The 21,816-nt window shown below is 41.4% G+C and overlaps 2 protein-coding genes across 5 annotated transcripts in view; both read left to right on the forward strand.

The window, feature by feature from the left end:
• hsf4 (heat shock transcription factor 4) overlaps positions 1-5,521 on the forward strand; it is a 20,080-nt gene extending 14,559 nt beyond the window's left edge. For 3 of the 4 annotated variants that reach the window (XM_088997470.1, XM_088997468.1, XM_088997471.1), the window contains 5 exons: positions 1-64; positions 133-253; positions 686-751; positions 913-1,009; positions 3,485-5,521. The exon at positions 1-64 is cut by the window's left edge. In XM_088997470.1, the coding sequence (XP_088853596.1) occupies positions 1-64; positions 133-253; positions 686-751; positions 913-972 (311 nt within the window). In that variant the 3' untranslated portion in view covers positions 973-1,009; positions 3,485-5,521. Of the gene's footprint in view, positions 65-132; positions 268-685; positions 752-912; positions 1,010-3,484 lie in introns of those variants that run through there. The other variant, XM_088997472.1, reaches the window with a different exon arrangement.
• Positions 5,522-16,213: 10,692 nt separating this feature from the next.
• The window catches only part of LOC148898327 (guanine nucleotide-binding protein G(o) subunit alpha), a 112,495-nt gene continuing 106,892 nt past the window's right edge, over positions 16,214-21,816 (forward strand). Inside the window, exons 1-2 of the mRNA XM_088997488.1 lie at positions 16,214-16,822; positions 17,506-17,548. Coding sequence (XP_088853614.1) covers positions 16,705-16,822; positions 17,506-17,548 — 161 coding nt within the window. The 5' untranslated portion in view covers positions 16,214-16,704. The remainder of the gene's footprint in view (positions 16,823-17,505; positions 17,549-21,816) is intronic.

A 21,816-nucleotide genomic window follows, 5' to 3' on the forward strand; every position in this document is an offset into this window, starting at 1 on the left:
TGGAGGGGAGAGGCTCATCCGCCTTAGTGACTGAGCGGAGGATGAAGAGAGCTACGATAGAAAGGTATGTGCTTCCATCAAGGAGATGTTTATGCGCACACAACTTGTCACAGTGTGTATTTGTGCCGGCAGAGTGGAGTGTGCTTCTGATGCAGTGGAAAATATGGATTTGAGCTTGGAGGAGTTGCAGCAGCTAATACTCAGGAGCCATCAACAGAGTAACATGGATCCAGGGAACAGTAATGTTGTGGACGTGAGATCACAAAGGCATATACACACACACAGATTGATCGTGGCTGTGAAAAGTCTGCACACTCCTTTTCAAATACCAGATTATTGTCACCTCGAGAAATTAGACTTTTAGCTTGTACAACTCAATTATGTTTTTTTATTGTTTTTTTTTTAGAGGGGGGAAGTGTATATGAACAACTGACATCATGAGTTTTATAACTGAGTTGTGATTGTGCACAGCATTCACGAGTCTTTGATGAACCCAAAAATACATTTCAGATGTGCTAGTACACTTTTAGCTGCATTTTCTTTTGCTGTGTATAGAAATCTTCTATCCATTGCGTAACTGTAAAATTTTAAAATAATTCTAAAAGCACTTACACAGTATTTGGCGTCTCACTATTCCCTGACTTGCAAAACAGATATGTGACTCCATCTTTTGTCTCTTTTGCAGCACTTCAATGTTAACCTTCCACTGACTGAATGGAGCTTGAATGAGATAGAGTCGAGCCTCAAATCAGTAAGTTGAAGTTCTACATCCTTACCCCTCAATCATATAATGTTTCCCTCTAAGATTTTTGCGATTGTGTCCATTTCATTAACTTCCCAAGTCATCTTTTCCATTTGAGTGTGAGAATTAAAATCACTCGCATTGCGGTGCATTTGTCTGTCACTTCACAGTGCGTCTTCCAAAACCAAGAACCTGAGGCTTTTCCAACATCAACTTTTGAGAAACAGTGATCAGTTTGTGCGTGAGTGGTCGTTTTTCAAATGGAAGGTAATGTTTCTATATAATCTCATTCACATTTTGACTGTTAGGAGGACCTATAATTGCTGATATGAATTTCATTGTCCTTTTTCGCTGTCCGTACAGTGATGAAAATCCGTAATCAAGGACTAAATTTATGCTGACATCATTACTTCAATGCTCACATCAACCTCTCAAAGGACAACCGACGTCACTTTTTTTGTTTCTTAACTGACATCAGAAAAATGTTTTATAGCATATATAAATAGCATATATAAATACCCAAAACATGCAGTATGATATTTTTATTTAACTGCAGAACACCAATAAAAATGACTAAAGGTGTCCAAAATCTGCAAAAAAATGAGCTGCGAATTGGGCATTTTCAGAAAGTCCCGCCCCCAGTTTGTGACGTCACACCAAGATGTCTTGCATTGCTTGAGAATCAAAACAATTGCTTCAGATTCAGAGAATATGCAATCGATTAAAGAATTTATTCCATGCCATTTTGAGGCAACATCGGGGAGAAACAATCACCAGAAAAGAGGCACAAAATGGCGACCTCCCGTGGCCACCTCCGTTTCCACAGGCTGATAAATTCCTTATATATAATACTACTAATAAACTAAGACTAATAAAGGCAAATCCAATCCAAATCCAATATGGAGCTTGGACACCCTCTTCTGGCAGCTTTTGGTTGCAACACAAGGTTTTCAGACCAAACAATACAGCAAAATACATTGACGTGATGGAAGGACTGCTACAATGTGTCTTTTTTTTTCGGTCAGGGGGCGTTCCTTTAGTGACGTCACGTCCGGACTCGTCACCAACTCAAAAACAAGACTCCCTGAATATTCAGCGCGAGTCTTAAAATGTAAAATATAGCTATATGTGGTGGAATCTTTTTTAAATATGCTCAGTAGAAATCATTTGAAGCCATTTTACAAATTATGGACACAACTTGTCCGGAGACGTCGGTTGTCCTTTAAAATGTCAAAGTACAGTCTTACGGATTTTAGCGAGCTTCCTTCTTCATAGAGGGGCTCACAATAAAGTTTCTGTCGTGTCACTTTACGAGAGAACTGCATTGTCCACAAAACAGATGTTTTGTGTTTGATGGACAATGCTGCACTAAACAAAACTGCACTTTAAAAATTGTCCAGGACGCTCTCGCGCACACCTTGACCCATTTATCGCAAAAATCCCTGCATACCAAACCTTATTGTTAGTCAGACCGTTCTCGGCCTGCTGCAGATAAGACTGGCCATCAATTAAACAAAAATTACATTACGATTTGTTTAGATTTTTAGTGCCTGAATATTTGACAACACAAAACTAGCTACTATGATTCAATAAAATATGAATGGGGGGCATACAAATCTTGGTGGGCAGGCATCATGAGACATAGACCACAATCAGCTTTCTTAAATAACTGGATTGATCGTGAGTAAAATGGAGGTCCGTAGGTACTTTATGTTCGTTGAATGTACAGTAGTTAGCAGTGTTGCTAAAAAAAACTGTTGACGTAAGGGATGGATGAAAAAACATTGGGCCGTATGTCCTAAAAATGGACATTACCCCAAACTCTTTTCCACAGCAAACAAAATAGAAACATTACTGCTATGGTTAAAATACAGCAGAAAACATATTATGAAAGCATCTTCTTCATTATATGAATGTGTAATCCTTTAAGCAACTTTCCAGTAAAATCTTTTGCCTTGTTTTGTGTGTCTGTCATAATTATATGTTTCTCTATAGGTCACAGAATCATCTCACATCCCTGTATGAATTTGATCCTACAGGCCGGCCAGGCTATTTATTATATTTTCCTTCTTTGCATAAGTTTCTTATGAAAATCAGAAGTTACCATATTTGTAACAATAATGTATTTATTTTCTTGAATGGATTGCTTCAAGTATATCAGGACTCTTACCAGCTGGCTGCACAAAGTGCATGCTTGGCTTGAGCACTTTAGTCTTTCTGTGAGAGGAAATTCCTACTTATGGAAGAGACTTTTACCTCTTAAAATCATATTCTTACAAATGTATAAGTGAACATTGTGAATATCAGAGAGTGACAAAACAGGGTGTGAGAGCGTAACTGTATTTTTTTCTGTATTATTATTATTAGAGAACGCGTGTGTGTGCGTGTGTGTGCGTTTGTGTGTGTGTGCGTGTGTGTGTGTGTGTGTGTGTGTGTGTGTGTGTGTGTGTGTGTGTGTGTGTGTGTGTGTGTGTGTGTGTGTGTGTGTGTGTGTGTGTGTGTGTGTGTGTGTGTGTGTGTGAAAAAAGTGTAGGAGTAATCAAGCACGGGGGTCGACTGTTTAGCACCTCGATCTCACAGTGCACAGGTACTGGATACAGGGTTTCAGGCTCCCACTTCCCGTGTGGAGTTTTCATGTATTCCCGTGCACATGTGGATTTTTTGCAGGTACTTCGGTTTACTCCCACATTCCCAAAACATGCATGGACGGTGAAAAGAACACTCCAAATTGTCTGTCCCCAGGTGTGATTGTGATTGTTCATCTCTCTGTGCCCTGTGATTGGCTGGAAACCAGTCCCAGATGGATGGATGGATGGATGGATGGATGGATGGATGGATGGATGGATGGATGGATGGATGGACGATGGATCTTCATGAAAGGCAAGACGTCTTTAGTACAATAGAAGACTTCAGTGGACAGATGGAATTAAGCCACTTGAAAATATATTCAGAAACCATTCAAAGTCTCAGTCGGGCATACTGTAGGAGGTTGAATATCAAGCCTGTACACTGGTAGGTGGTGTAATTGTGTCTATTTGCATGTTTGGTTTCAAGGACAGCAATTATAGACGAATCAATTTGATCAATACAACAACATTGCATTTTTGCACAAACTTAATACATGATGCCATAGTTTGTTGTTTTATAAATACTGGCATTCTAAACTTGGTTGATCATCATGACAACAAATACATCAGATATTTAGACACTGCCTTTCCGAGTTTCAAAATTTCCTCCTGTTTTATTATGGGTTTAGTGAGATAGTTTTTTGAGCATTTCATCATCATTTATTCCTCTATAATTTTCAGTCGTGCGGATTTATTCTTTGGAATAAAAACAAATCTTACATTTACTCATATGTAATATTGTTTAGTTCAAAAGAGGAACCCTGCATCGATTGATATTTTATAATTTTACTGCTAATAAACCTGAGCAGAAGTTATTATAAGTTATTAATTGTGCAATACCGTACAGAATGCAATATGTGGATGACCATAGGAATGTAGGAAAGCGCAACTGTGAGTGGTGAAGTGGAACACACCAAACTAAGATGCACAGCAGAATGTCTACAAATCCTCAAAGCAGGTGGAACATGACCCGGAGGAGTATTTCATTGCCAGGCTGTTGTGGATAAGACACCGAGCATCCATTTTAAAATATGGTGAACATTTCACCAATGGAACTTTTTTGACGAATGAACTCGTTCCCTGCCAGACTATGTGCCAAAATGTGTCCGCTCCAGTGCCACGGTTTTCGTCATTTTAACTCAAATTCGAGGAACCACAGAATATGGAATTTTAGGAGTACATAGCATTCAATACACTGTTAGAAACGAAGAAAGAAAAGAGTGGGGGCGGCTGTACAAAACGTAAATTCTGCCCCCTCGTTGGAGGGAAAAACATTGCCAGAGCTCTCGCTAGCGCTTTTTGGGTACTCCCTCACCCTAAGAAAAACCAAAACCCGAACAAATTCTGGAATGGTGCTCCATGTCATATTTTTAATTCCCAAATAAATTTGGGAATGGCAGTGAGTGAGTGAATTATATTATGCCTTGATCTGTGTATTTTTTACACTTGAACCTAATGTCTCATAAATAGAAATCCATTCAAGTTGACAAATGACAGAAAAACAGAGTAAAAAACCATTCATGCACATTCTGCTTTGAGAAATGTAGATATTTGTGAAGTCAACCCTCCTTCCTTGTGTATGTCAGCTTTGGTGTAAGATGTGGAATTGCACTAAAAATAAAGTTGTATATCTGAAAGTGTACAACACATATAAGAGAACTTTTATCTTCCTGTTCCTCACAATTGATTGTTTTACAGGAGTGACTACACACATTGAGCTGCTGATGGGTTCTTTATTTGTCCTCTTTAATTTTTAATCATTTGCACTGGAAATGAATGGATGTGTGTTCAGTTGCATCATGATAAATATTTGTAGCAAGCCGAATGACAATATGACTGCTGTAAAAGAAAAAGCCTGGCCTCCCCAAAAAGCATTGTTACAATATGAAAAGAAAATAGAATTAAATTAAATGTGACAGCTCTCATTATAGGTCTTCTCATATACTTAAATAAACTACACACCAAAATATTTGATGAATACCATTAAAAAAAGTTTCATGTTTCAATGCTTTTCAAGTGGGCCATGAGTTCCAAATGTGAATGTGTAAAAAGCCTTTCATAAAAAGACTAAAGTGCAACGTTGTGTAGGGTCAAATCATGGATGTGTATTTCCAATGTGAGCAAAATATTAATAAATAACAGACCGTAAAAATGTGAATGAAACATTCTCATGATATTGGTGTTTTTACTCTTTTTATGATCTTCGTGTGAAGCATACATTATTTATGATGGATCATTTATTATGCATGCAGAATGTAACCTTTGAACAACCTTGTGTGGATTTAGCATGTTCTTGGCAAGGTGTACATGTGGGTTTTCTGTGGGCTATTCCTGTTTTCTGCCACCTTCCAAACACATGCCCGATAATTTGAAAAACTGTACTTGGGTGTGAATCTGAGTTATTCCATATTCTTTGGGACTGGCTTCTTACTGTGTTGCTTTGTGTAAGCGGGTTTGGTTAATGATACAACTTCTGGATAAGGTTGAGGTTCTTTATTAGGACTGCCGCCTTGGTCGAATCGAGAAGGCAATTGACATGTGTGCCTGTCGTAGGCTCTCATCTGACTGACTTGCAGCAGCGCATGCTCCTTTGGTCTATAGCCAGGCATCACGAGTCGAACAAGCAAATACGATTTGTTCATATCGTTACACTTACCAGTCTTGAGTGCACCTTGCATCTCACACAAAATCAGCTGGTGTAGGCTCCAACTCAATATGGAAGTCCAATTAACTCCAATTATGCTTCTGTTTGATCTGCAGTATAAAAACAGGAGCCTAGTCGTAATTTCTGAAGTGGGCACAAGTACAAAGCCAACTTTTATGATCAAATCATTCTCAGCTCACATTCAACGACTATTCTCCAGAGAGGTCTTACGACCAAACGGTCGAACGGAAAACATGACGACAGTAAAGCATATGGTGAAAAGTAAAGCACGGATTTGATGAATCACTGAAAATCAATATTCAATATTTTGGAAAACACCAATACAAGTTTACTGCACACCAGATGGGAACAAAATAAAAAGGGTCTCAGTTTATGGTAAGTTTTTTTTTGTTTTTAAAATGTGTACATGGAAAATTATAATCAGCTAACATTGTATTACATTTAAACACCAACAACAAAGACATCAAAACAAAACGAGCTACCAAAACCACAATACATCATAAATACTGTGAATAATTAGAACTGATAGAGAAAATAATTGTAATGATGATGATAATTAGTATAGCCTAATGGCAATCGAGGCAAAACAGCAACAGCTCACAACACGCATCATTCATTCAGAAAGGTCACTCCATGTCATCACGCTGCTTTATGTTCGACAGATATCACTTCCATTCTAAATTACACCTTTTCATTCTGTTTATTAATCAGTGTGTCATGCCCTCCAGTGCAGCTAATTTCGCCATGTGAATGTGCCAGAAGTTGATGGAGGATGTTGATGAAGCTTTCCAATTTGAAATATTGTTTCACCTGGTGCAACCTGAAGCCACTGTGGAAAATGAGACAGTTATTTTGGACAGGGATGTGTCCTCTTACCATCACAGCCCCTTGGAGAAACATATTTTTTGGTACTTTAATGTATCAGAGTCCCCCTCCCAATTCTGGCATCTCCAGCAGTCTATCATTTGTTTTTACTTGACTTTAGCTTCAAACTTGACTTGTTTTCACTTGTTTTCAGCTTTGGGGAGGTCCAACATTGCACAATCCTAGTTTTGATTTCTCCAGCAATCTTCTTCATGTTCAGTAAAATCCTACGACTCTAATCAAGAGTCAATGAAACATTGAGATTTTTCCACAGATTGACATGAGACATAAGGTGTTGTCTGTTCATTCAAAAACAATAGAAATATATGCTGACGCCTAATGCCAACAACCAAAAGTTTGCAATGTTTATCCAGCCAAATCTATGCTCACAGCCGAAGTTGAACAAGACTTGTATGGATCAACAGGTGTCTGCGTTATAAATACTTTGGACCTCCAAAACAGGTTTGGGGGACATGCCATTCTGTTTCAATGTCGAAGAAAGATCGAAGTGTATCCCCATTATACATATCCCCAAGTACCAAAACACACAACCTACAGAGGAAAGGTGATTTTACATATGGACGCTGGAGTGTGAAATTATGCTTTTAAGCCTTTTTAAAATCTTTATTTAACTTTTATTTTGCCAGGTAAAACAGATTAGAACATATTTATTTATAGCCATGGCCCGATAAAAGGCAAAACCACTTTTAGGAAAGGAAAACGGAGGGTGAAGAAAAGTTTAATGACCACTAAAATAAAAAAAATAAAAAATACACTGGGAATGTGAAATATGAGGATGAATCTGTGTCTTTATAATGAAAGCTTCATGGCAAAATAATGCATCGGAGGAAGTGGGTGCCAGCGCTAGCTCAAACCATCGTGGTGTTTTTTTTTTTCCTGGCAGTAATGCTCAGTTTACCATGCATCATGAGAGAAAAGTTAGGACAAAGTCCACATTGATTCACTGACTTCTGTAATTTACTTAAGTTCAATCAAGGACACTTTTAGTCCATAGAAATATTTTACAACCTGCTTTAACACCTTAGAGGGAATAGTGCCATCCAAGTCCCTGTAATCATTTTTATCACATTGACTCTGCTTCAGAGAAAAAGAAATAATGGAGACCACCAATCTTTTTTTATTCATTCCTGGACCAAATCATCCAATGACATGAGAACATGTATGCCAACATTTTAAATACTTGACCGGGTCCAAGTAAATTCAATGGGTTGAAATAAGGTCCCGTAGCTGTAGGATGAAGAATCCGAGGAATTGCCCATGATTTGGCCCAATTAACCCACAACGCCTGGGAGGTTCACATGACATTGATTAAACATTATTGGGTGAGCTTGGTGCAAATAAACCCAATTTGGGCAGGGTGAATGAGGTCCATGATCACGTATCTTACAGAAATAATTTTCCTGTCATATCCTCCAAGCAGTGTTAACTACTGTCGAATGATATTTTGAAAAAAACAGCGTATGAGGAATGTGGTGACAGTGTGGAGATTGTGAGCAGAAACTTGGGTTTGCTTTTATGATTAGCCTTAAATGTTTTCGAGAGCTGACGAGCTAACAAATTGTCAGTAACAATTAGAATGAGGGCTCTCATTTTTTCTGGCTTAGTTATGATGCTTTTAGGCACCCTAAACTTTTTTCTCACTATGGGAAAGAGTAGTATGGCTTCATGCCAAAAAAGAGTAAGACAGTTGCAGTGTTTGCTTTAAGAATGTTATTCTGGGTCAATGGTTATTAACCTTGGTTCGATCGAACCCCGGTGGTGCGGGGTATCCATCTCAGAGGTTTGACTGAGCCTCTGCCATGCAACATAAGACACACCCAGCTCAACATGTTAATTCGTTATGACACAACCGCTTGGCTTCAGGAGATAATAATTACATTGCTTGTCCACTTAATGCTGCAGGAAATGTATTTCGCTCAGTCAGCAACGTGTGACTGTCGTGATAGTAAAAAGTATACTTACCTGTAGAATTTTTCCCCTTTTTTTCTTATAAGTAAATATTTTTAAGATACTGAATTTGTTTTATATACTGTATTTCACAGTAGCAGACCGTCAAGGTCTGCAAAGCCTTCTCTGCCTGCCAAAAAATATATGTATCACGGACTGATGTTAACTATATTTTGTCCATGAATTGTTATTAAATAATTACAAATTGTCTTTCAGCTTCCTTTCATTATTTCACCCCTCTTGCACTGCTTCCGGCGGCCCGGAAGTCAAGTGGTTAGCAAGTGGAGTTTGCATGTTCTCCCCGGACCTGCGTGGGTTTTCTCCGGGTCCTCCGGTTTCCTCCCACACTCCAAAACCATGCATGACAGGCAGATTGAACACTCCAAATTGTCCCTAGGTGTGAGTGTAAGAGTGACTGTTGTACGTCTTTGTGTGCCCTGCGATTGGCTGGCAACCAATTCAGGGTGTCCCCCGCCTCGTGCCCGAAGACAGCTGAGATAGGCTCCAGCAACCCCCGCGACACTAATGAGGAATAAGCGGTACGGAAAATGGATGGATGGATGGATGCACTGCTTCCAGATGTGTGTTTTCATATTGAAGCATTTAACCATTCACATTTCAGCCATCATTTGTTACCAGCGTCACCAATCTGCCTGGACCCTTTCACAATCAGTTCTGCGGGCCCTGTCGCATCAAATGTGTTGATCAAACTGTTGCTCTAACCAATCAAATTTGGAGTTGGCAGCCAAAAGGGGTACCAACGCCTTCTTGAAGCTGCTGGCCAACGTCAGATTTTTCGCAAACTATGATTGGCTAGATTGGCTAGTCACTAGCCAATCATAGGTTGCGAAAACTGCTCTGATCACAAGCCGCTAGTGACAAGAGCATACTGGCCTGAGTTAGCACACTGTATCGGTCATGAGCTGCATTAGCAAATATATTGTGGAGATTTAAGAGCAGTTTTGTCAACCCGCAATGGCTGAAGGAGGAGAAGAAATGGATTTGGTTGGAAATTTACTGTTCAGGCCATTCTCAATACATGCTTTTCAAGAAACAAATGGACATCATTAAGAAAGGTCAGTCAGTTATTTCCAGGCTAATGGCACCCTCTCGTGGGCTTGTAGTAAATTACACCACACTTTTTTCAGTCTGGATTGATTCAGATGTAGCACTGAAAGCCTAGCGATGAAATCCACAGCACGCCACTGTTACAATCACAGACAATGCGTAACAAACAAATCAAATGACAAATGTTGGGACAAGATTACCTTTAATTTTCATGCTCACAAATCCATGTTTTTTTTTTTACGCCTCCACGATGTGGGAAATACGAGGCACTCAAACAACTGCTGCTCAGAAGGTTCATCTTGTCGGACTGTGAGAGAGCACACAGGCTCCTTTCCCTTCCTGGACGAGGCGATGGCACGACAGTGGATCTCATGGACAAAATGCTGTCGCTGTTCGACTCGGATGAAGGCATATTCCTTTTCCTGCACATATTCCACCACCAGCTACCACCCACAGTCCACAGTGAGCGCCGTGTTAGCCAACTCGGCCACCGGTGACTGTCGAGGTTTGGCGGAAGAAGCGGATCGACTGCTACTGGCTACATGGCGGTTCGCCGTTTAAAGCGTGACGGCCGACGCCCTCCGTGAAGCGGCATCGAGCTCCGATTCCGGCCAGGAGATTTGACCACGTCCATGTGGATCTTGTCGGGCCCCCTCCTTCCATCGCAGGGTTGCACGCACCTCCTCACTAACAGCCGTATGATGGCCCGTTTAGAGAACTTGAACACACTGAAAAGAGTTTTGTGCTTGATATGGTTGCGTGTGAGGACATTTTGCCGGCCCGGGGTCCCACACCGCAGACGCCCTCCGAAACCTCCAGCCTAACTTCAGCATACCAGGATTATGTGCCGTTCCCCCACTCCAGTCTCACCTCGGTGACCTACCCGAGTAAGTTCACCTGCGCCAATGAATGAAGGACTGCATAGCCGTAGTCGTTGTGGCAGCCCTCTGCAAAATGTTCACCTTGATTTTCCTTCTGGGTGTTCTGGGGGGCGAGGGGGCGGTTTGCAGGCACTAGGACAGGGGTGGGCAAACTTTTTGACTCGCGGGCCGCATTGGGTTCTAAAATTTGACAGAGGGGCCGGGCCAGGAGCAAGTTATGTCCATAATTTATAAAATCACTTCAAATGACTTTGACTGAGCGTATTTTACAAAGATTCCATGTTTTTGAGGCAAACGGGCGGGGGTGAATGTCGCACCCAAAAATGGCCACCGCTGTTGTGAGGAATGAATCAGCCCGTTTCCACAGGCATAAATCCACAGCATCAGAATCAGAATCAGAATCAGAATACCTTTATTCGTCCCGCAATGGGGAAATTTGCAGTCCACAGCAGCAATTGAAGAGGGATGGGGTTGGGGTGGGAGTGAAAGGATAGAAAACAAGATATTCTAAGCATAACAAAATAAAAATGTCAACTGTATACTGTGCAAATGTAGATGTGCAAAAACCGTTCTATAAACAAGACTGTACATAGTGCAGAATCAAGAAATGCATTTAGATATATTGCAACAACCCATATTTACAAGTGTCCAGTTTTTTTTTTTTTTTTTTTTTCACATGTGATCATTGGGAATTGTGAAGCTTGACAGCAGTCGGTAGGAACGAGCGGCGGTACCTCTCCTTCTTGCAGCGCGGGTGTAATAGTCTCTGGCTAAAGGAGCTACCCAGAGCTGTCAGGATGGGCAGGAGGGGGTGGGAGGGGCTGTCCGTCATAGCTTGTAGTTGAGCTAGCGTCCGTCTGTTGCCCACCTCCTCTAGAGAGTCCAGCGAGCAGCCCACGACAGAACTGGCCTGCTTGACAAAGCGCTCCAGTCTTTTTCTGTCCCGGGTGGTGATGCTGCCTGACCAGCAGACAATGCCATAGTGGATGGCTGATGCCACCACAGAGTCATAGAAGGTCTTTAGGAGTGACCCCTGAACTCCAAAAGACCTCAGTTTCCTGAGGAGGAAGAGACGACTCTGTCCCTTTTTGATTAGGGCATCCGTGTTTGTTGTCCAGTCCAGTTTATTGTTGAGAGTAACACCCAGGTACTTGTAGGAGGTCACCCTCTCAATGTCCGAACCCTGGATATTCAATGGTGCAGGTGACGATTGTTTCCTGCAGAAGTCCACCACCAGCTCCTTGGTTTTGCCGGTGTTGATCTGGAGGTGATTCTGCTGGCACCAGTCCACAAAGTCCTTTGTCAGTCCCCTGTACTCCCTATCGTCTCCCTCTGTAATGAGGCCGACAATAGCTGAATCGTCAGAGAACTTCTGAAGGTGGCAGGTTGGGGTGTTGTAATTGAAGTCCGAGGTGTAGAGGGTGAAGAGGAATGGAGCCAGGACTGTTCCCTGCGGCGCTCCGGTGCTGCAGAGAAGCCTGCCCGACTCACAGTTCTTTACTCTCACGTACTGTGGCCTGTTTGTGAGGTAATCTGTAATCCAGGATGTGAGGTGATGGTCTGTAATCCAGCTATAGTTTACGTTTTAAGACTTGCGCTGAATATTCATGAAGTCTTGTTTTCGAGTTGAAGATGATCTCCATGTGACGCCACGTTTGGACCGCCCCTGACCGAGAAAGCGACATACAATGCATTTTGGGTACTTTGTTTGGTCTGAAAACTTTGTGTTGATGGCAAAATTAGAAGGAAAACACATAAATAACGCGATGGTGTATCGTTGTGTGTTGCACCAAGACAACTATTTGATATTCGCTGACACAAATTCCCAGCTGACAAATCAGCCCATTTCCAACGGAGCTTGGCTCAATCTTCTGCATTTTCTGGGTGCTACATTGCTGTCATTGGCGGCTCGAATTGATATGAGAGGACTCCTTGAATCAATTGCAAACATTTATGCTTTCCTCTTCAGAACTATTTGAATCATATTCATAACTGGATGAGTAACAAGAAAACATCTTCTCCGAATCTGAAGCCATTGTTTTGATTCTCGATCAAAGGCAAGACGTTTTGGCGTGACGTCACGAACAAGGGGGCGGGACCTTCTGAAACTGACTATTTCCGGATTCATTTTGAAGTCATTTTTATTGGTGTTTTTCATTTAAGTAAAAATATCAGCCTGCCTTATTTGGGTATCTTAGATGCTATAAAACGTTTTTCTGATGTCAGTGATAAACAAAAACAAAAAATGGTGCCGGTTGTCCTTTAAATGTAGTATGTACAAACCTCATAGCACAGTAAGAACACTACAACCCAATTTATTAACTGTCTTTCAAATGTGAAAAATATCCCTGATCAATTAATAAATTTGGCTCAAGGAATATAGCGTTTACATACTATTTCGCAGATACTTGGAGGAGGAAAGGGAAATAGATTAAAATAACATATGCACTGTGATTTATCAATATTGCGTCTATTTTTAATAAGTTTTCATTGAAGGGGCAAAGTTAAAGAAATCAACATTTATTGAAAAATGGAATCACTTTCAACATTCAAAACATATTATTACACAACGAAAAATTCAGGCTCAATAATACCTACTTGTGTTAAATTCCGCCAAATCATAGATGGTTTGTCCTGACGGCGCGCTCAACAAACTCTCCACTGACGCCCTCGCCCTCACGCACAAACAATACACGTGTACCGTCGCCGAGCACACAGACATACGCAGTTGAAATTTGCATACTCGGCACGGCAGCCAATCAGAAGCCTGCTTCTTTCTTCCGGACTTTCGCAAGCGTTATAAAGTCGTGCAATTGCATGTCGTTTTCCAAAATAGATGCACAGAACCTCAGCCCAGAAGAAAGATTCAAAAGAAGCTAACAACATATGTGACGCTACAAAACGTAAATTTACATTAAACCGTGACTGTAAAGTGTACGTGAGACTTATGAAAGGGGCTTAGTGGCTCGTAGGAAGCAATGGAAACGTTGCATTGTGCACGGCAATGACAATCGACTACTACAGCAAAATCTACAGCCATGCACATTTACCGTAAATTAAGCAAGGTAGCATTTATAGTAGGTACATTCTTGATTAAAAAAAAAAACTTTACACCTTGTGTCAATGTTTGTAATTGGGGTTGACCGCCCCTGACCGAGAAAGCGACATACAATGCATTTTGGGTACTTTGTTTGGTCTGAAAACTTTGTGTTGATGGCAAAATTAGAAGGAAAACACATAAATAACGCGATGGTGTATCGTTGTGTGTTGCACCAAGACAACTATTTGATATTCGCTGACACAAATTCCCAGCTGACAAATCAGCCCATTTCCAACGGAGCTTGGCTCAATCTTCTGCATTTTCTGGGTGCTACATTGCTGTCATTGGCGGCTCGAATTGATATGAGAGGACTCCTTGAATCAATTGCAAACATTTATGCTTTCCTCTTCAGAACTATTTGAATCATATTCATAACTGGATGAGTAACAAGAAAACATCTTCTCCGAATCTGAAGCCATTGTTTTGATTCTCGATCAAAGGCAAGACGTTTTGGCGTGACGTCACGAACAAGGGGGCGGGACCTTCTGAAACTGACTATTCCGGATTCATTTTGAAGTCATTTTTATTGGTGTTTTTCATTTAAGTAAAAATATCAGCCTGCCTTATTTGGGTATCTTAGATGCTATAAAACGTTTTTCTGATGTCAGTGATAAACAAAAACAAAAAATGGTGCCGGTTGTCCTTTAAATGTAGTATGTACAAACCTCATAGCACAGTAAGAACACTACAACCCAATTTATTAACTGTCTTTCAAATGTGAAAAATATCCCTGATCAATTAATAAATTTGGCTCAAGGAATATAGCGTTTACATACTATTTCGCAGATACTTGGAGGAGGAAAGGGAAATAGATTAAAATAACATATGCACTGTGATTTATCAATATTGCGTCTATTTTTAATAAGTTTTCATTGAAGGGGCAAAGTTAAAGAAATCAACATTTATTGAAAAATGGAATCACTTTCAACATTCAAAACATATTATTACACAACGAAAAATTCAGGCTCAATAATACCTACTTGTGTTAAATTCCGCCAAATCATAGATGGTTTGTCCTGACGGCGCGCTCAACAAACTCTCCACTGACGCCCTCGCCCTCACGCACAAACAATACACGTGTACCGTCGCCGAGCACACAGACATACGCAGTTGAAATTTGCATACTCGGCACGGCAGCCAATCAGAAGCCTGCTTCTTTCTTCCGGACTTTCGCAAGCGTTATAAAGTCGTGCAATTGCATGTCGTTTTCCAAAATAGATGCACAGAACCTCAGCCCAGAAGAAAGATTCAAAAGAAGCTAACAACATATGTGACGCTACAAAACGTAAATTTACATTAAACCGTGACTGTAAAGTGTACGTGAGACTTATGAAAGGGGCTTAGTGGCTCGTAGGAAGCAATGGAAACGTTGCATTGTGCACGGCAATGACAATCGACTACTACAGCAAAATCTACAGCCATGCACATTTACCGTAAATTAAGCAAGGTAGCATTTATAGTAGGTACATTCTTGATTAAAAAAAAAAACTTTACACCTTGTGTCAATGTTTGTAATTGGGGTTAGTTGCCTCATTGTGCTTAAAGTTGTGAAAAATGGGCCAGGCAACTTTTCAGTTATCTGCCCTGTTGTTCGCTCACTTTTTGTCATGAGTTTTAGACAATGACAATTTGTACTATAATTTGGGCAAGTTTGGCGGGCGTATGTGGCCCGCGGGCCGTAGTTTGCCCATGTCTGCACTAGGACCATGCGCCTCACCCAGCAGGCATACGGCAGGGGGTATGTTTAAGTTAAGAATGTTTTACTGCACTTTCCATGTTTGAGTCAGATCCACATGTTCGCAGTTGTAATAAAGACGTGCTCCAGTCAGTCAGTCAGTCGTGTGTGTGTGTGTGTGTGTGCGTGTTTGTGTGTGTGTGTGTGTGTGTGTGTGTGTGTGTGTGTGTGTGTGTGTGTGTGTGTGTGTGTGTGTGTGTGTGTGTGTGTGTGTGTGTGTGTGTGTGTGTGTGCGTATATGTGCTATTTCCTCAACTGCCACAACACAACCATTCATAGCGACTATCCTAACATTAATGTTCAGAAGTGATATTCGAACCACCATTTTTCAACAGTGCTGCCTATGAATGTGTTTCTATAAATGCAAACACGACACCCCACACTTGCCTAGTTCCCATACGATTTAATTTCATTATACCGGAAAATTGTGGTTTAGTTGGCAACATCCTTTAAACGACATCACTGCGACACTAAACAGCCCCACTGAGAGCATCCAAGATTTCTGCCCTTCCACACACCCCTTCTTGTGACGTCACCAACCTGCAAGCGAACGAATGAAGTAACGACGCACTGACCGAGGCTCGACGGGAGATACCGGGAGTCTGTCGCTTTGCACACACAGTGAGTCCCTGTCACCAGACGATCCGAAAGGAGGATAATGCGAGCAAACCAATAACAGAGTGGAGACGAACAGAACCGGGCGTGTTTCAGGAGTGAGCAAATATACCGAAAAGGAAAAAAAAAAAGAAAAAGACGGACGGACGGACGGACAAACGGATCAATTGCAATCCACGGTTCAGAGACGAATAGGTGCGAAGTGGCCACGTCCTGTTGTTCCGTGGACCAAAACGAGTGGAGCCGAGGTTTAAATGTTTTAACGGCACCGCCGCCGCCTTGAGAGCGTAAGAGAGCGGGATCTGCCCAGAGAGAGAGAGAACGACAGAGTTCGAAGAGAGCAAAACCGGGATTTGCAACCAGTTCCCACTCTTTTTAAATTGCATTTGTGCCCGTGTGTGCCGTTTACGGCAAGGCTATCAAGCTGTGTTCTCTAACCATGGGATGTACTTTGAGCGCAGAGGAGAGGGCTGCTCTGGACCGGAGCAAAGCCATTGAGAAGAACCTCAAAGAAGACGGGCTCACCGCGGCCAAAGATGTCAAGCTGTTACTACTCGGTAAGAGAAACCCTGGTTCATCAGCCACCGCCGAGGCTTCCGTGCAACTACGACGTGTGTGTGTGTGTGTGTGTGTGTCTGTGTGTGCTTGTGTGCGCCCTTGTGTGTGTGCGTGTGTTGTAGTCATTTTCGGTTCGGAGAAAAACGGATTCAAGAATAAAATCCCCTTTAATATCGTCAGAAAACCGTGAAATAATGGATTCCTTTGAATTGGATATTTGAGTGCCTTAAACACACTCAAATTTGATTTGACATCACGCATCCATTAAACCTCGGCCTCCATACACAAATATAAGGTACATGATGATCAATAGAATATAGATTGATTGCTAGATTGATCTGGCTTCTGCATTATTCGTGGCCACCCGCGTTCATAGGGATGAAAAGGAAGTTTGAAAGGAACGGGCGCGTCCTACTTCTGACATCTCCACCCAGCTTGTTCACTGGAGATCATGATACTCTCTCTCTCTCTCTCTCTCTCTCTCTCTCTCTCTCTCTCTCTCTCTCTCTCTCTCTCTCTCTCTCTCTCTCTCTCTCTCTCTCTCCCTCTCTCCCTCTCTCCTCTCTCTCTCTCTCTCTCTCTCTCTCTCTCTCTCTCTCTCCATCTTCACTGTCACACAATACACGAATAAGGATACACGAAGCCACCCCCAGTTTACAATGTCTTTTCTTTCAACCTGCAGGGGCTGGAGAGTCAGGGAAAAGCACCATCGTGAAACAGATGAAGTAAGTCTCAATTAAGAATGGTCCAATAAATCTACAGTGTATAAGATCATTGGGCAACTCTGTGTCTGGAATATCAAAGACAATAATATATACTGGAGACATTGATCGAACCTCATGAAATGTTATTTAGCCTGCCTGGTTGTTTTTGGCACTGGAATGCTTACGTTAACATTGAATATCATGATATATAGGCTAGATGGTGGGATTGGCTCAGTTGACCACAAAATTTGTTGAGAAAAAAAATGTTATCCATCTTATCTACTGTATTCAAAATGTTCATGCCCGGGTTGCATTCAAATCATTTGTTGGCATGCACTATAAATGCAAAAAGTAAACAAAAGTACAGTTGATCTTTGATACTCAAACAGAAGGTGATCTAACTTTTGTGAAAAAGGTACCTCAATTCACATGAAACTAAAGCATTTATAAATCCAATTTTGTTTCTCTTATTAATTGTGTGTTAATTTAAAAGGTACCATACCATTAACATTTTTTCCACTGTTTTACGAATACTATCGGACAAAATGAGTCTGTGACATGAATAGTCTATGAAAGTCAAAGGACTGAAAAACAAGAGCATTTAATTTTGGTGTTGTTGTGATGTATATTCATTACTCATTATTCAAGTACCCGACAGGTCCACCTCTTTCTTAATTGGGGGAAACAAGGTTGGGGGCAAAAGTGCGCATCTTGTGCAAAGAAAAAACTTTGCATCAGCTGTCCACTTCAGAGGAGTTGAGGAATATTCTTGAAATATTTTGGGAAAATGTATTTAGTTTTTGTAGAGGACAGTTCCATCAACATTAGTGTCCATCCAAGCTATAGTTTCTGGCTTTGCAGCGACACATCGTTCCCTTCCTGCGGGTATGAGTTCATCCAGCATGCACTCAGGTGGACAGAAAAAAAAGTGCAACTGGCTTCATAGTGTCAGTCCGCTTCAAGGTGCTTGCTGGGCGTCATTTTGGACAAGAAAAGAAAAAGGAGGAAAAGGTTTCCTCCAGGGCCACTGTATGCTGTGGCCACTTTTGAGAACATCATGGACGTCTGCAGTTTTGCCGATGGGATGAACACTTTACTCAGCATTTAATCCAGTAGTGGCTTGGCCCCCAAAAAAGTCCAAAAAACACAACTTCAGTGTTGCATCACTTTACAAATAGTTCAGTACACTCAAGATGATAAAAGGCTTTGGCGACATATGAATACAAATCACGTGAATACATGATTCAGTGACTCCAGATGAGCCTTCTTCTCAGCTGTTAATGGTCATTCTCGCAGTGTGGCACATTCTGCACGTTGACTGAAACTCGCAGGGGATTCATTGAATGTACAGTGTAGACTTTGCAAAACAGAATATTCCTCAACAGATTGATTTCAGTGGACTGGAATAAATATCTGAAACAAATGCACGGTCATCTCAACTGAGGAATTCTGTTCATTGGATTGTAATGTCAATTTGCACTCATAATGTTGGAATACAATTTTGAAATGATTCTCGTGCTCGCGGATGAGCCAATTTTCTACAAGTTGATTTATTTCCATCTCCTTCTGCAGCTTTCTTCTCATTGATAGCCTTTCAGAACTGAAATAATTGATTGATTTGGGAATGTGTGTTCATCTCTGCTCCACAATGAAGGCTCATTCTTTAAAATGAGCTTGTGGCATAATGGAAATGCGCAACACTTTTGTCTCCTCTATCCTCCTTCCATTTTCCTTCAGAAAGTCTCAGGTGATTTTCAGTATTGGATTTGATTTAAATGGCTTGACTGTATTTTGAATTGAAGGGATTTCAACATCTGGGGTGCACTTGAGTCGTCCCTTAAGTGGGGGTCTGCCAGTGTCAGTGTGTGTGTGTGTGTGTGTGTGTGTGTGTGTGTGTGTGTGTGTGTGTGTGTGTGTGTGTGTGTGTGTTGAATTGAGAGAGTATACCGGGCGATGAGTTGATTAGATTTGGGTTGAGATTTTATGGTGTCTCTTTCGAGTGAGCACTGTGTCGCAGCTCCACATGTAAGATCAGAGAGCGAGAATAAGAAGTCCATTTGAGTGATGTACAAAATCAACAATATATCAATGATAGTTTTGAAGTTTTTATTAGAGTAACAGGGTATGTCTTTTTTCAGGATTTTAACCTAAACATATTGACTCCCTGGTTAACTCAATCGGTGTGTTGGTGATGCCGGAAGACAGAAGCTTGTGACAAACCAGTGATAACGCACCTGCCCAGGAGCACAGATGAAACATGTTTCAGAGTACTGCTGATCATGTGATACATTGTGAAGTGGGAGACTGAACAAGGCAACCAATGAAACACCAATACATTGCCTCTGGAAAGATGATGAACTGTATGAATTATATGTTAATGGACACACATATTTCCTGAATATGATATTGAGTACTCTCTGGGCCAACATCCTAAGAGAGACTGTGTGTGTGTGTGCGTGCGTGTGTACGTGTGTTAGAAATGCTTCTGTTTTAAGTTGCATGCATTTTCACACCTGTGAAAATGTTGCTTGAGAGGACAACTGACCACTCTCATAGTGTTTTGACGAAGTGTGTTTAAATAATGTAGAATTGTAACACTGTAAATAATGTAGATGTGTAACACTGGGATTCTACTTAATTTTAAATGTGTACCATTTTTGTTATGAGTTAGGCTCTCAAACCCTTGGTCCTCGAGGTGACCTAGTCAAGACATCATTTATTGTGGCAAAAAATTAACGACACATGGCTGGGCTGGGCATTGAGAATGGAGTGGAACATTTTGCATAGAATCCCTCAGATTTTACAATCTTCTTCTTTTCCTTTCAGCTTTTCCCTTCAGGGGTCGCCACAGTGAATCCGTGTCCTCCATCCATCCAGTTTTGTGCATCATTTTCTCTCACACCAGCTACCTTCATGTCCTCTTTGACAACATCCATAAACCTCCTCTTTGGTCTTCCTCTCGGTATCCTGCCTGGCAGTTTAAGGCCCAGCATCATTCTCCCGACAGCCAATCTCTCACCTTTGGACATTTCCATACCATCGCAGTCTAGCCTCTGACGTTTTCTCCAAAGCCTCTAATATGGGTTGTCCCTTTGATATACTCATTCATGATCCTATACAACCTGGTCACTCCCAAAGAAAACCTCAACATCTTCATCTCTGAAACCTCCAGCTCTGCTTCCTGTCTTTTCTTCAGTGGCACTATCTCCAGTCCAAACATCACGGCTGGTCTCACCACTGTTTTATATACCTTTCCTTTCATCATAGCTGAAACCCTTCTATCACACATTGCACAGATTTTATAATGTCGATGCTAAATTTCAATGCCCAGTTTTCCTTGTGTAGAAAGCCACTGAACACAAAAAATAACCCCCCCCCCCCAAAAAAAAATGTGCATGATGACAGCTCAGCGGGACCTTAATAAAAGTCAGCAGAAGTTATACATCTGCAAAGCCAGACCACATTGCAGATTAACCAACTGTGGTGTTTTGACGGGCCACCTTGGTCGACTGTGTATGCGTGCCTGACATGACTGAAGAACCAGCGAGGAGTGTGTGTTAAAGTTTCAGTAATAACACTAACGCATATCCTATTTTTCACCATTCCTGTGCCCTCTCTCAGTAATTCAAGCTCATATTGGTTTGATATTCATATAATGGCAAAAAAAAGCATACGGAGTGTCAATTGCCCCACCCTGTCCAAGGGTTTTCCACACAGTGTGTGACATTTGCATGTTTTCCGATCCTTGTATGGCTTTTTTTTTATTATATGATTGGGAGTTTGAATGTTTGTTGGAGATACATAAATACTCATAGTCTCACTTTAAAGACAGAGTGAGAGAGAAAGAGAGAGAGGGAGCTGGGGTGGGCATTTAGTAGCCACTGACTCACAGGCAGGAGTACATACACCCAACTGCCCTCACTTGGTAAGCCAGTTGACTTGCTCACTGCCCTCCAGTCCAAACCACTGACCCCACCAAATGTTTGTTGTGTGTGTGTCCGGTGCTTTATAAACAACCACCTGTCTCACGTCATCTGGAATAGGCCTCTGTAAACCTGAAGGGATACATTGTACATGGTTCACATCTTCTTCAATTATTAACTGTACTGTACTCTGATTGTAAAACAATAGAGTGCATTGGAATGAGATGTGCAATGGTAACTGTAGTCCACAGTTAGTTGTTTTGCAGCTAACAGGGCGAATACCAAAATTCAGAAGTCAAACAGATTTCAGGCAGCCACTGCTCTATAATGTGGCCATCCAGCATCCCATTTATACGGTAATCATGC

The sequence above is a fragment of the Hippocampus bargibanti genome, linkage group LG05 (genome assembly GCF_051943395.1).
Source record: "Hippocampus bargibanti isolate YZ-2025 linkage group LG05, ASM5194339v1, whole genome shotgun sequence".
NCBI lineage: Eukaryota > Metazoa > Chordata > Actinopteri > Syngnathiformes > Syngnathidae > Hippocampus > Hippocampus bargibanti.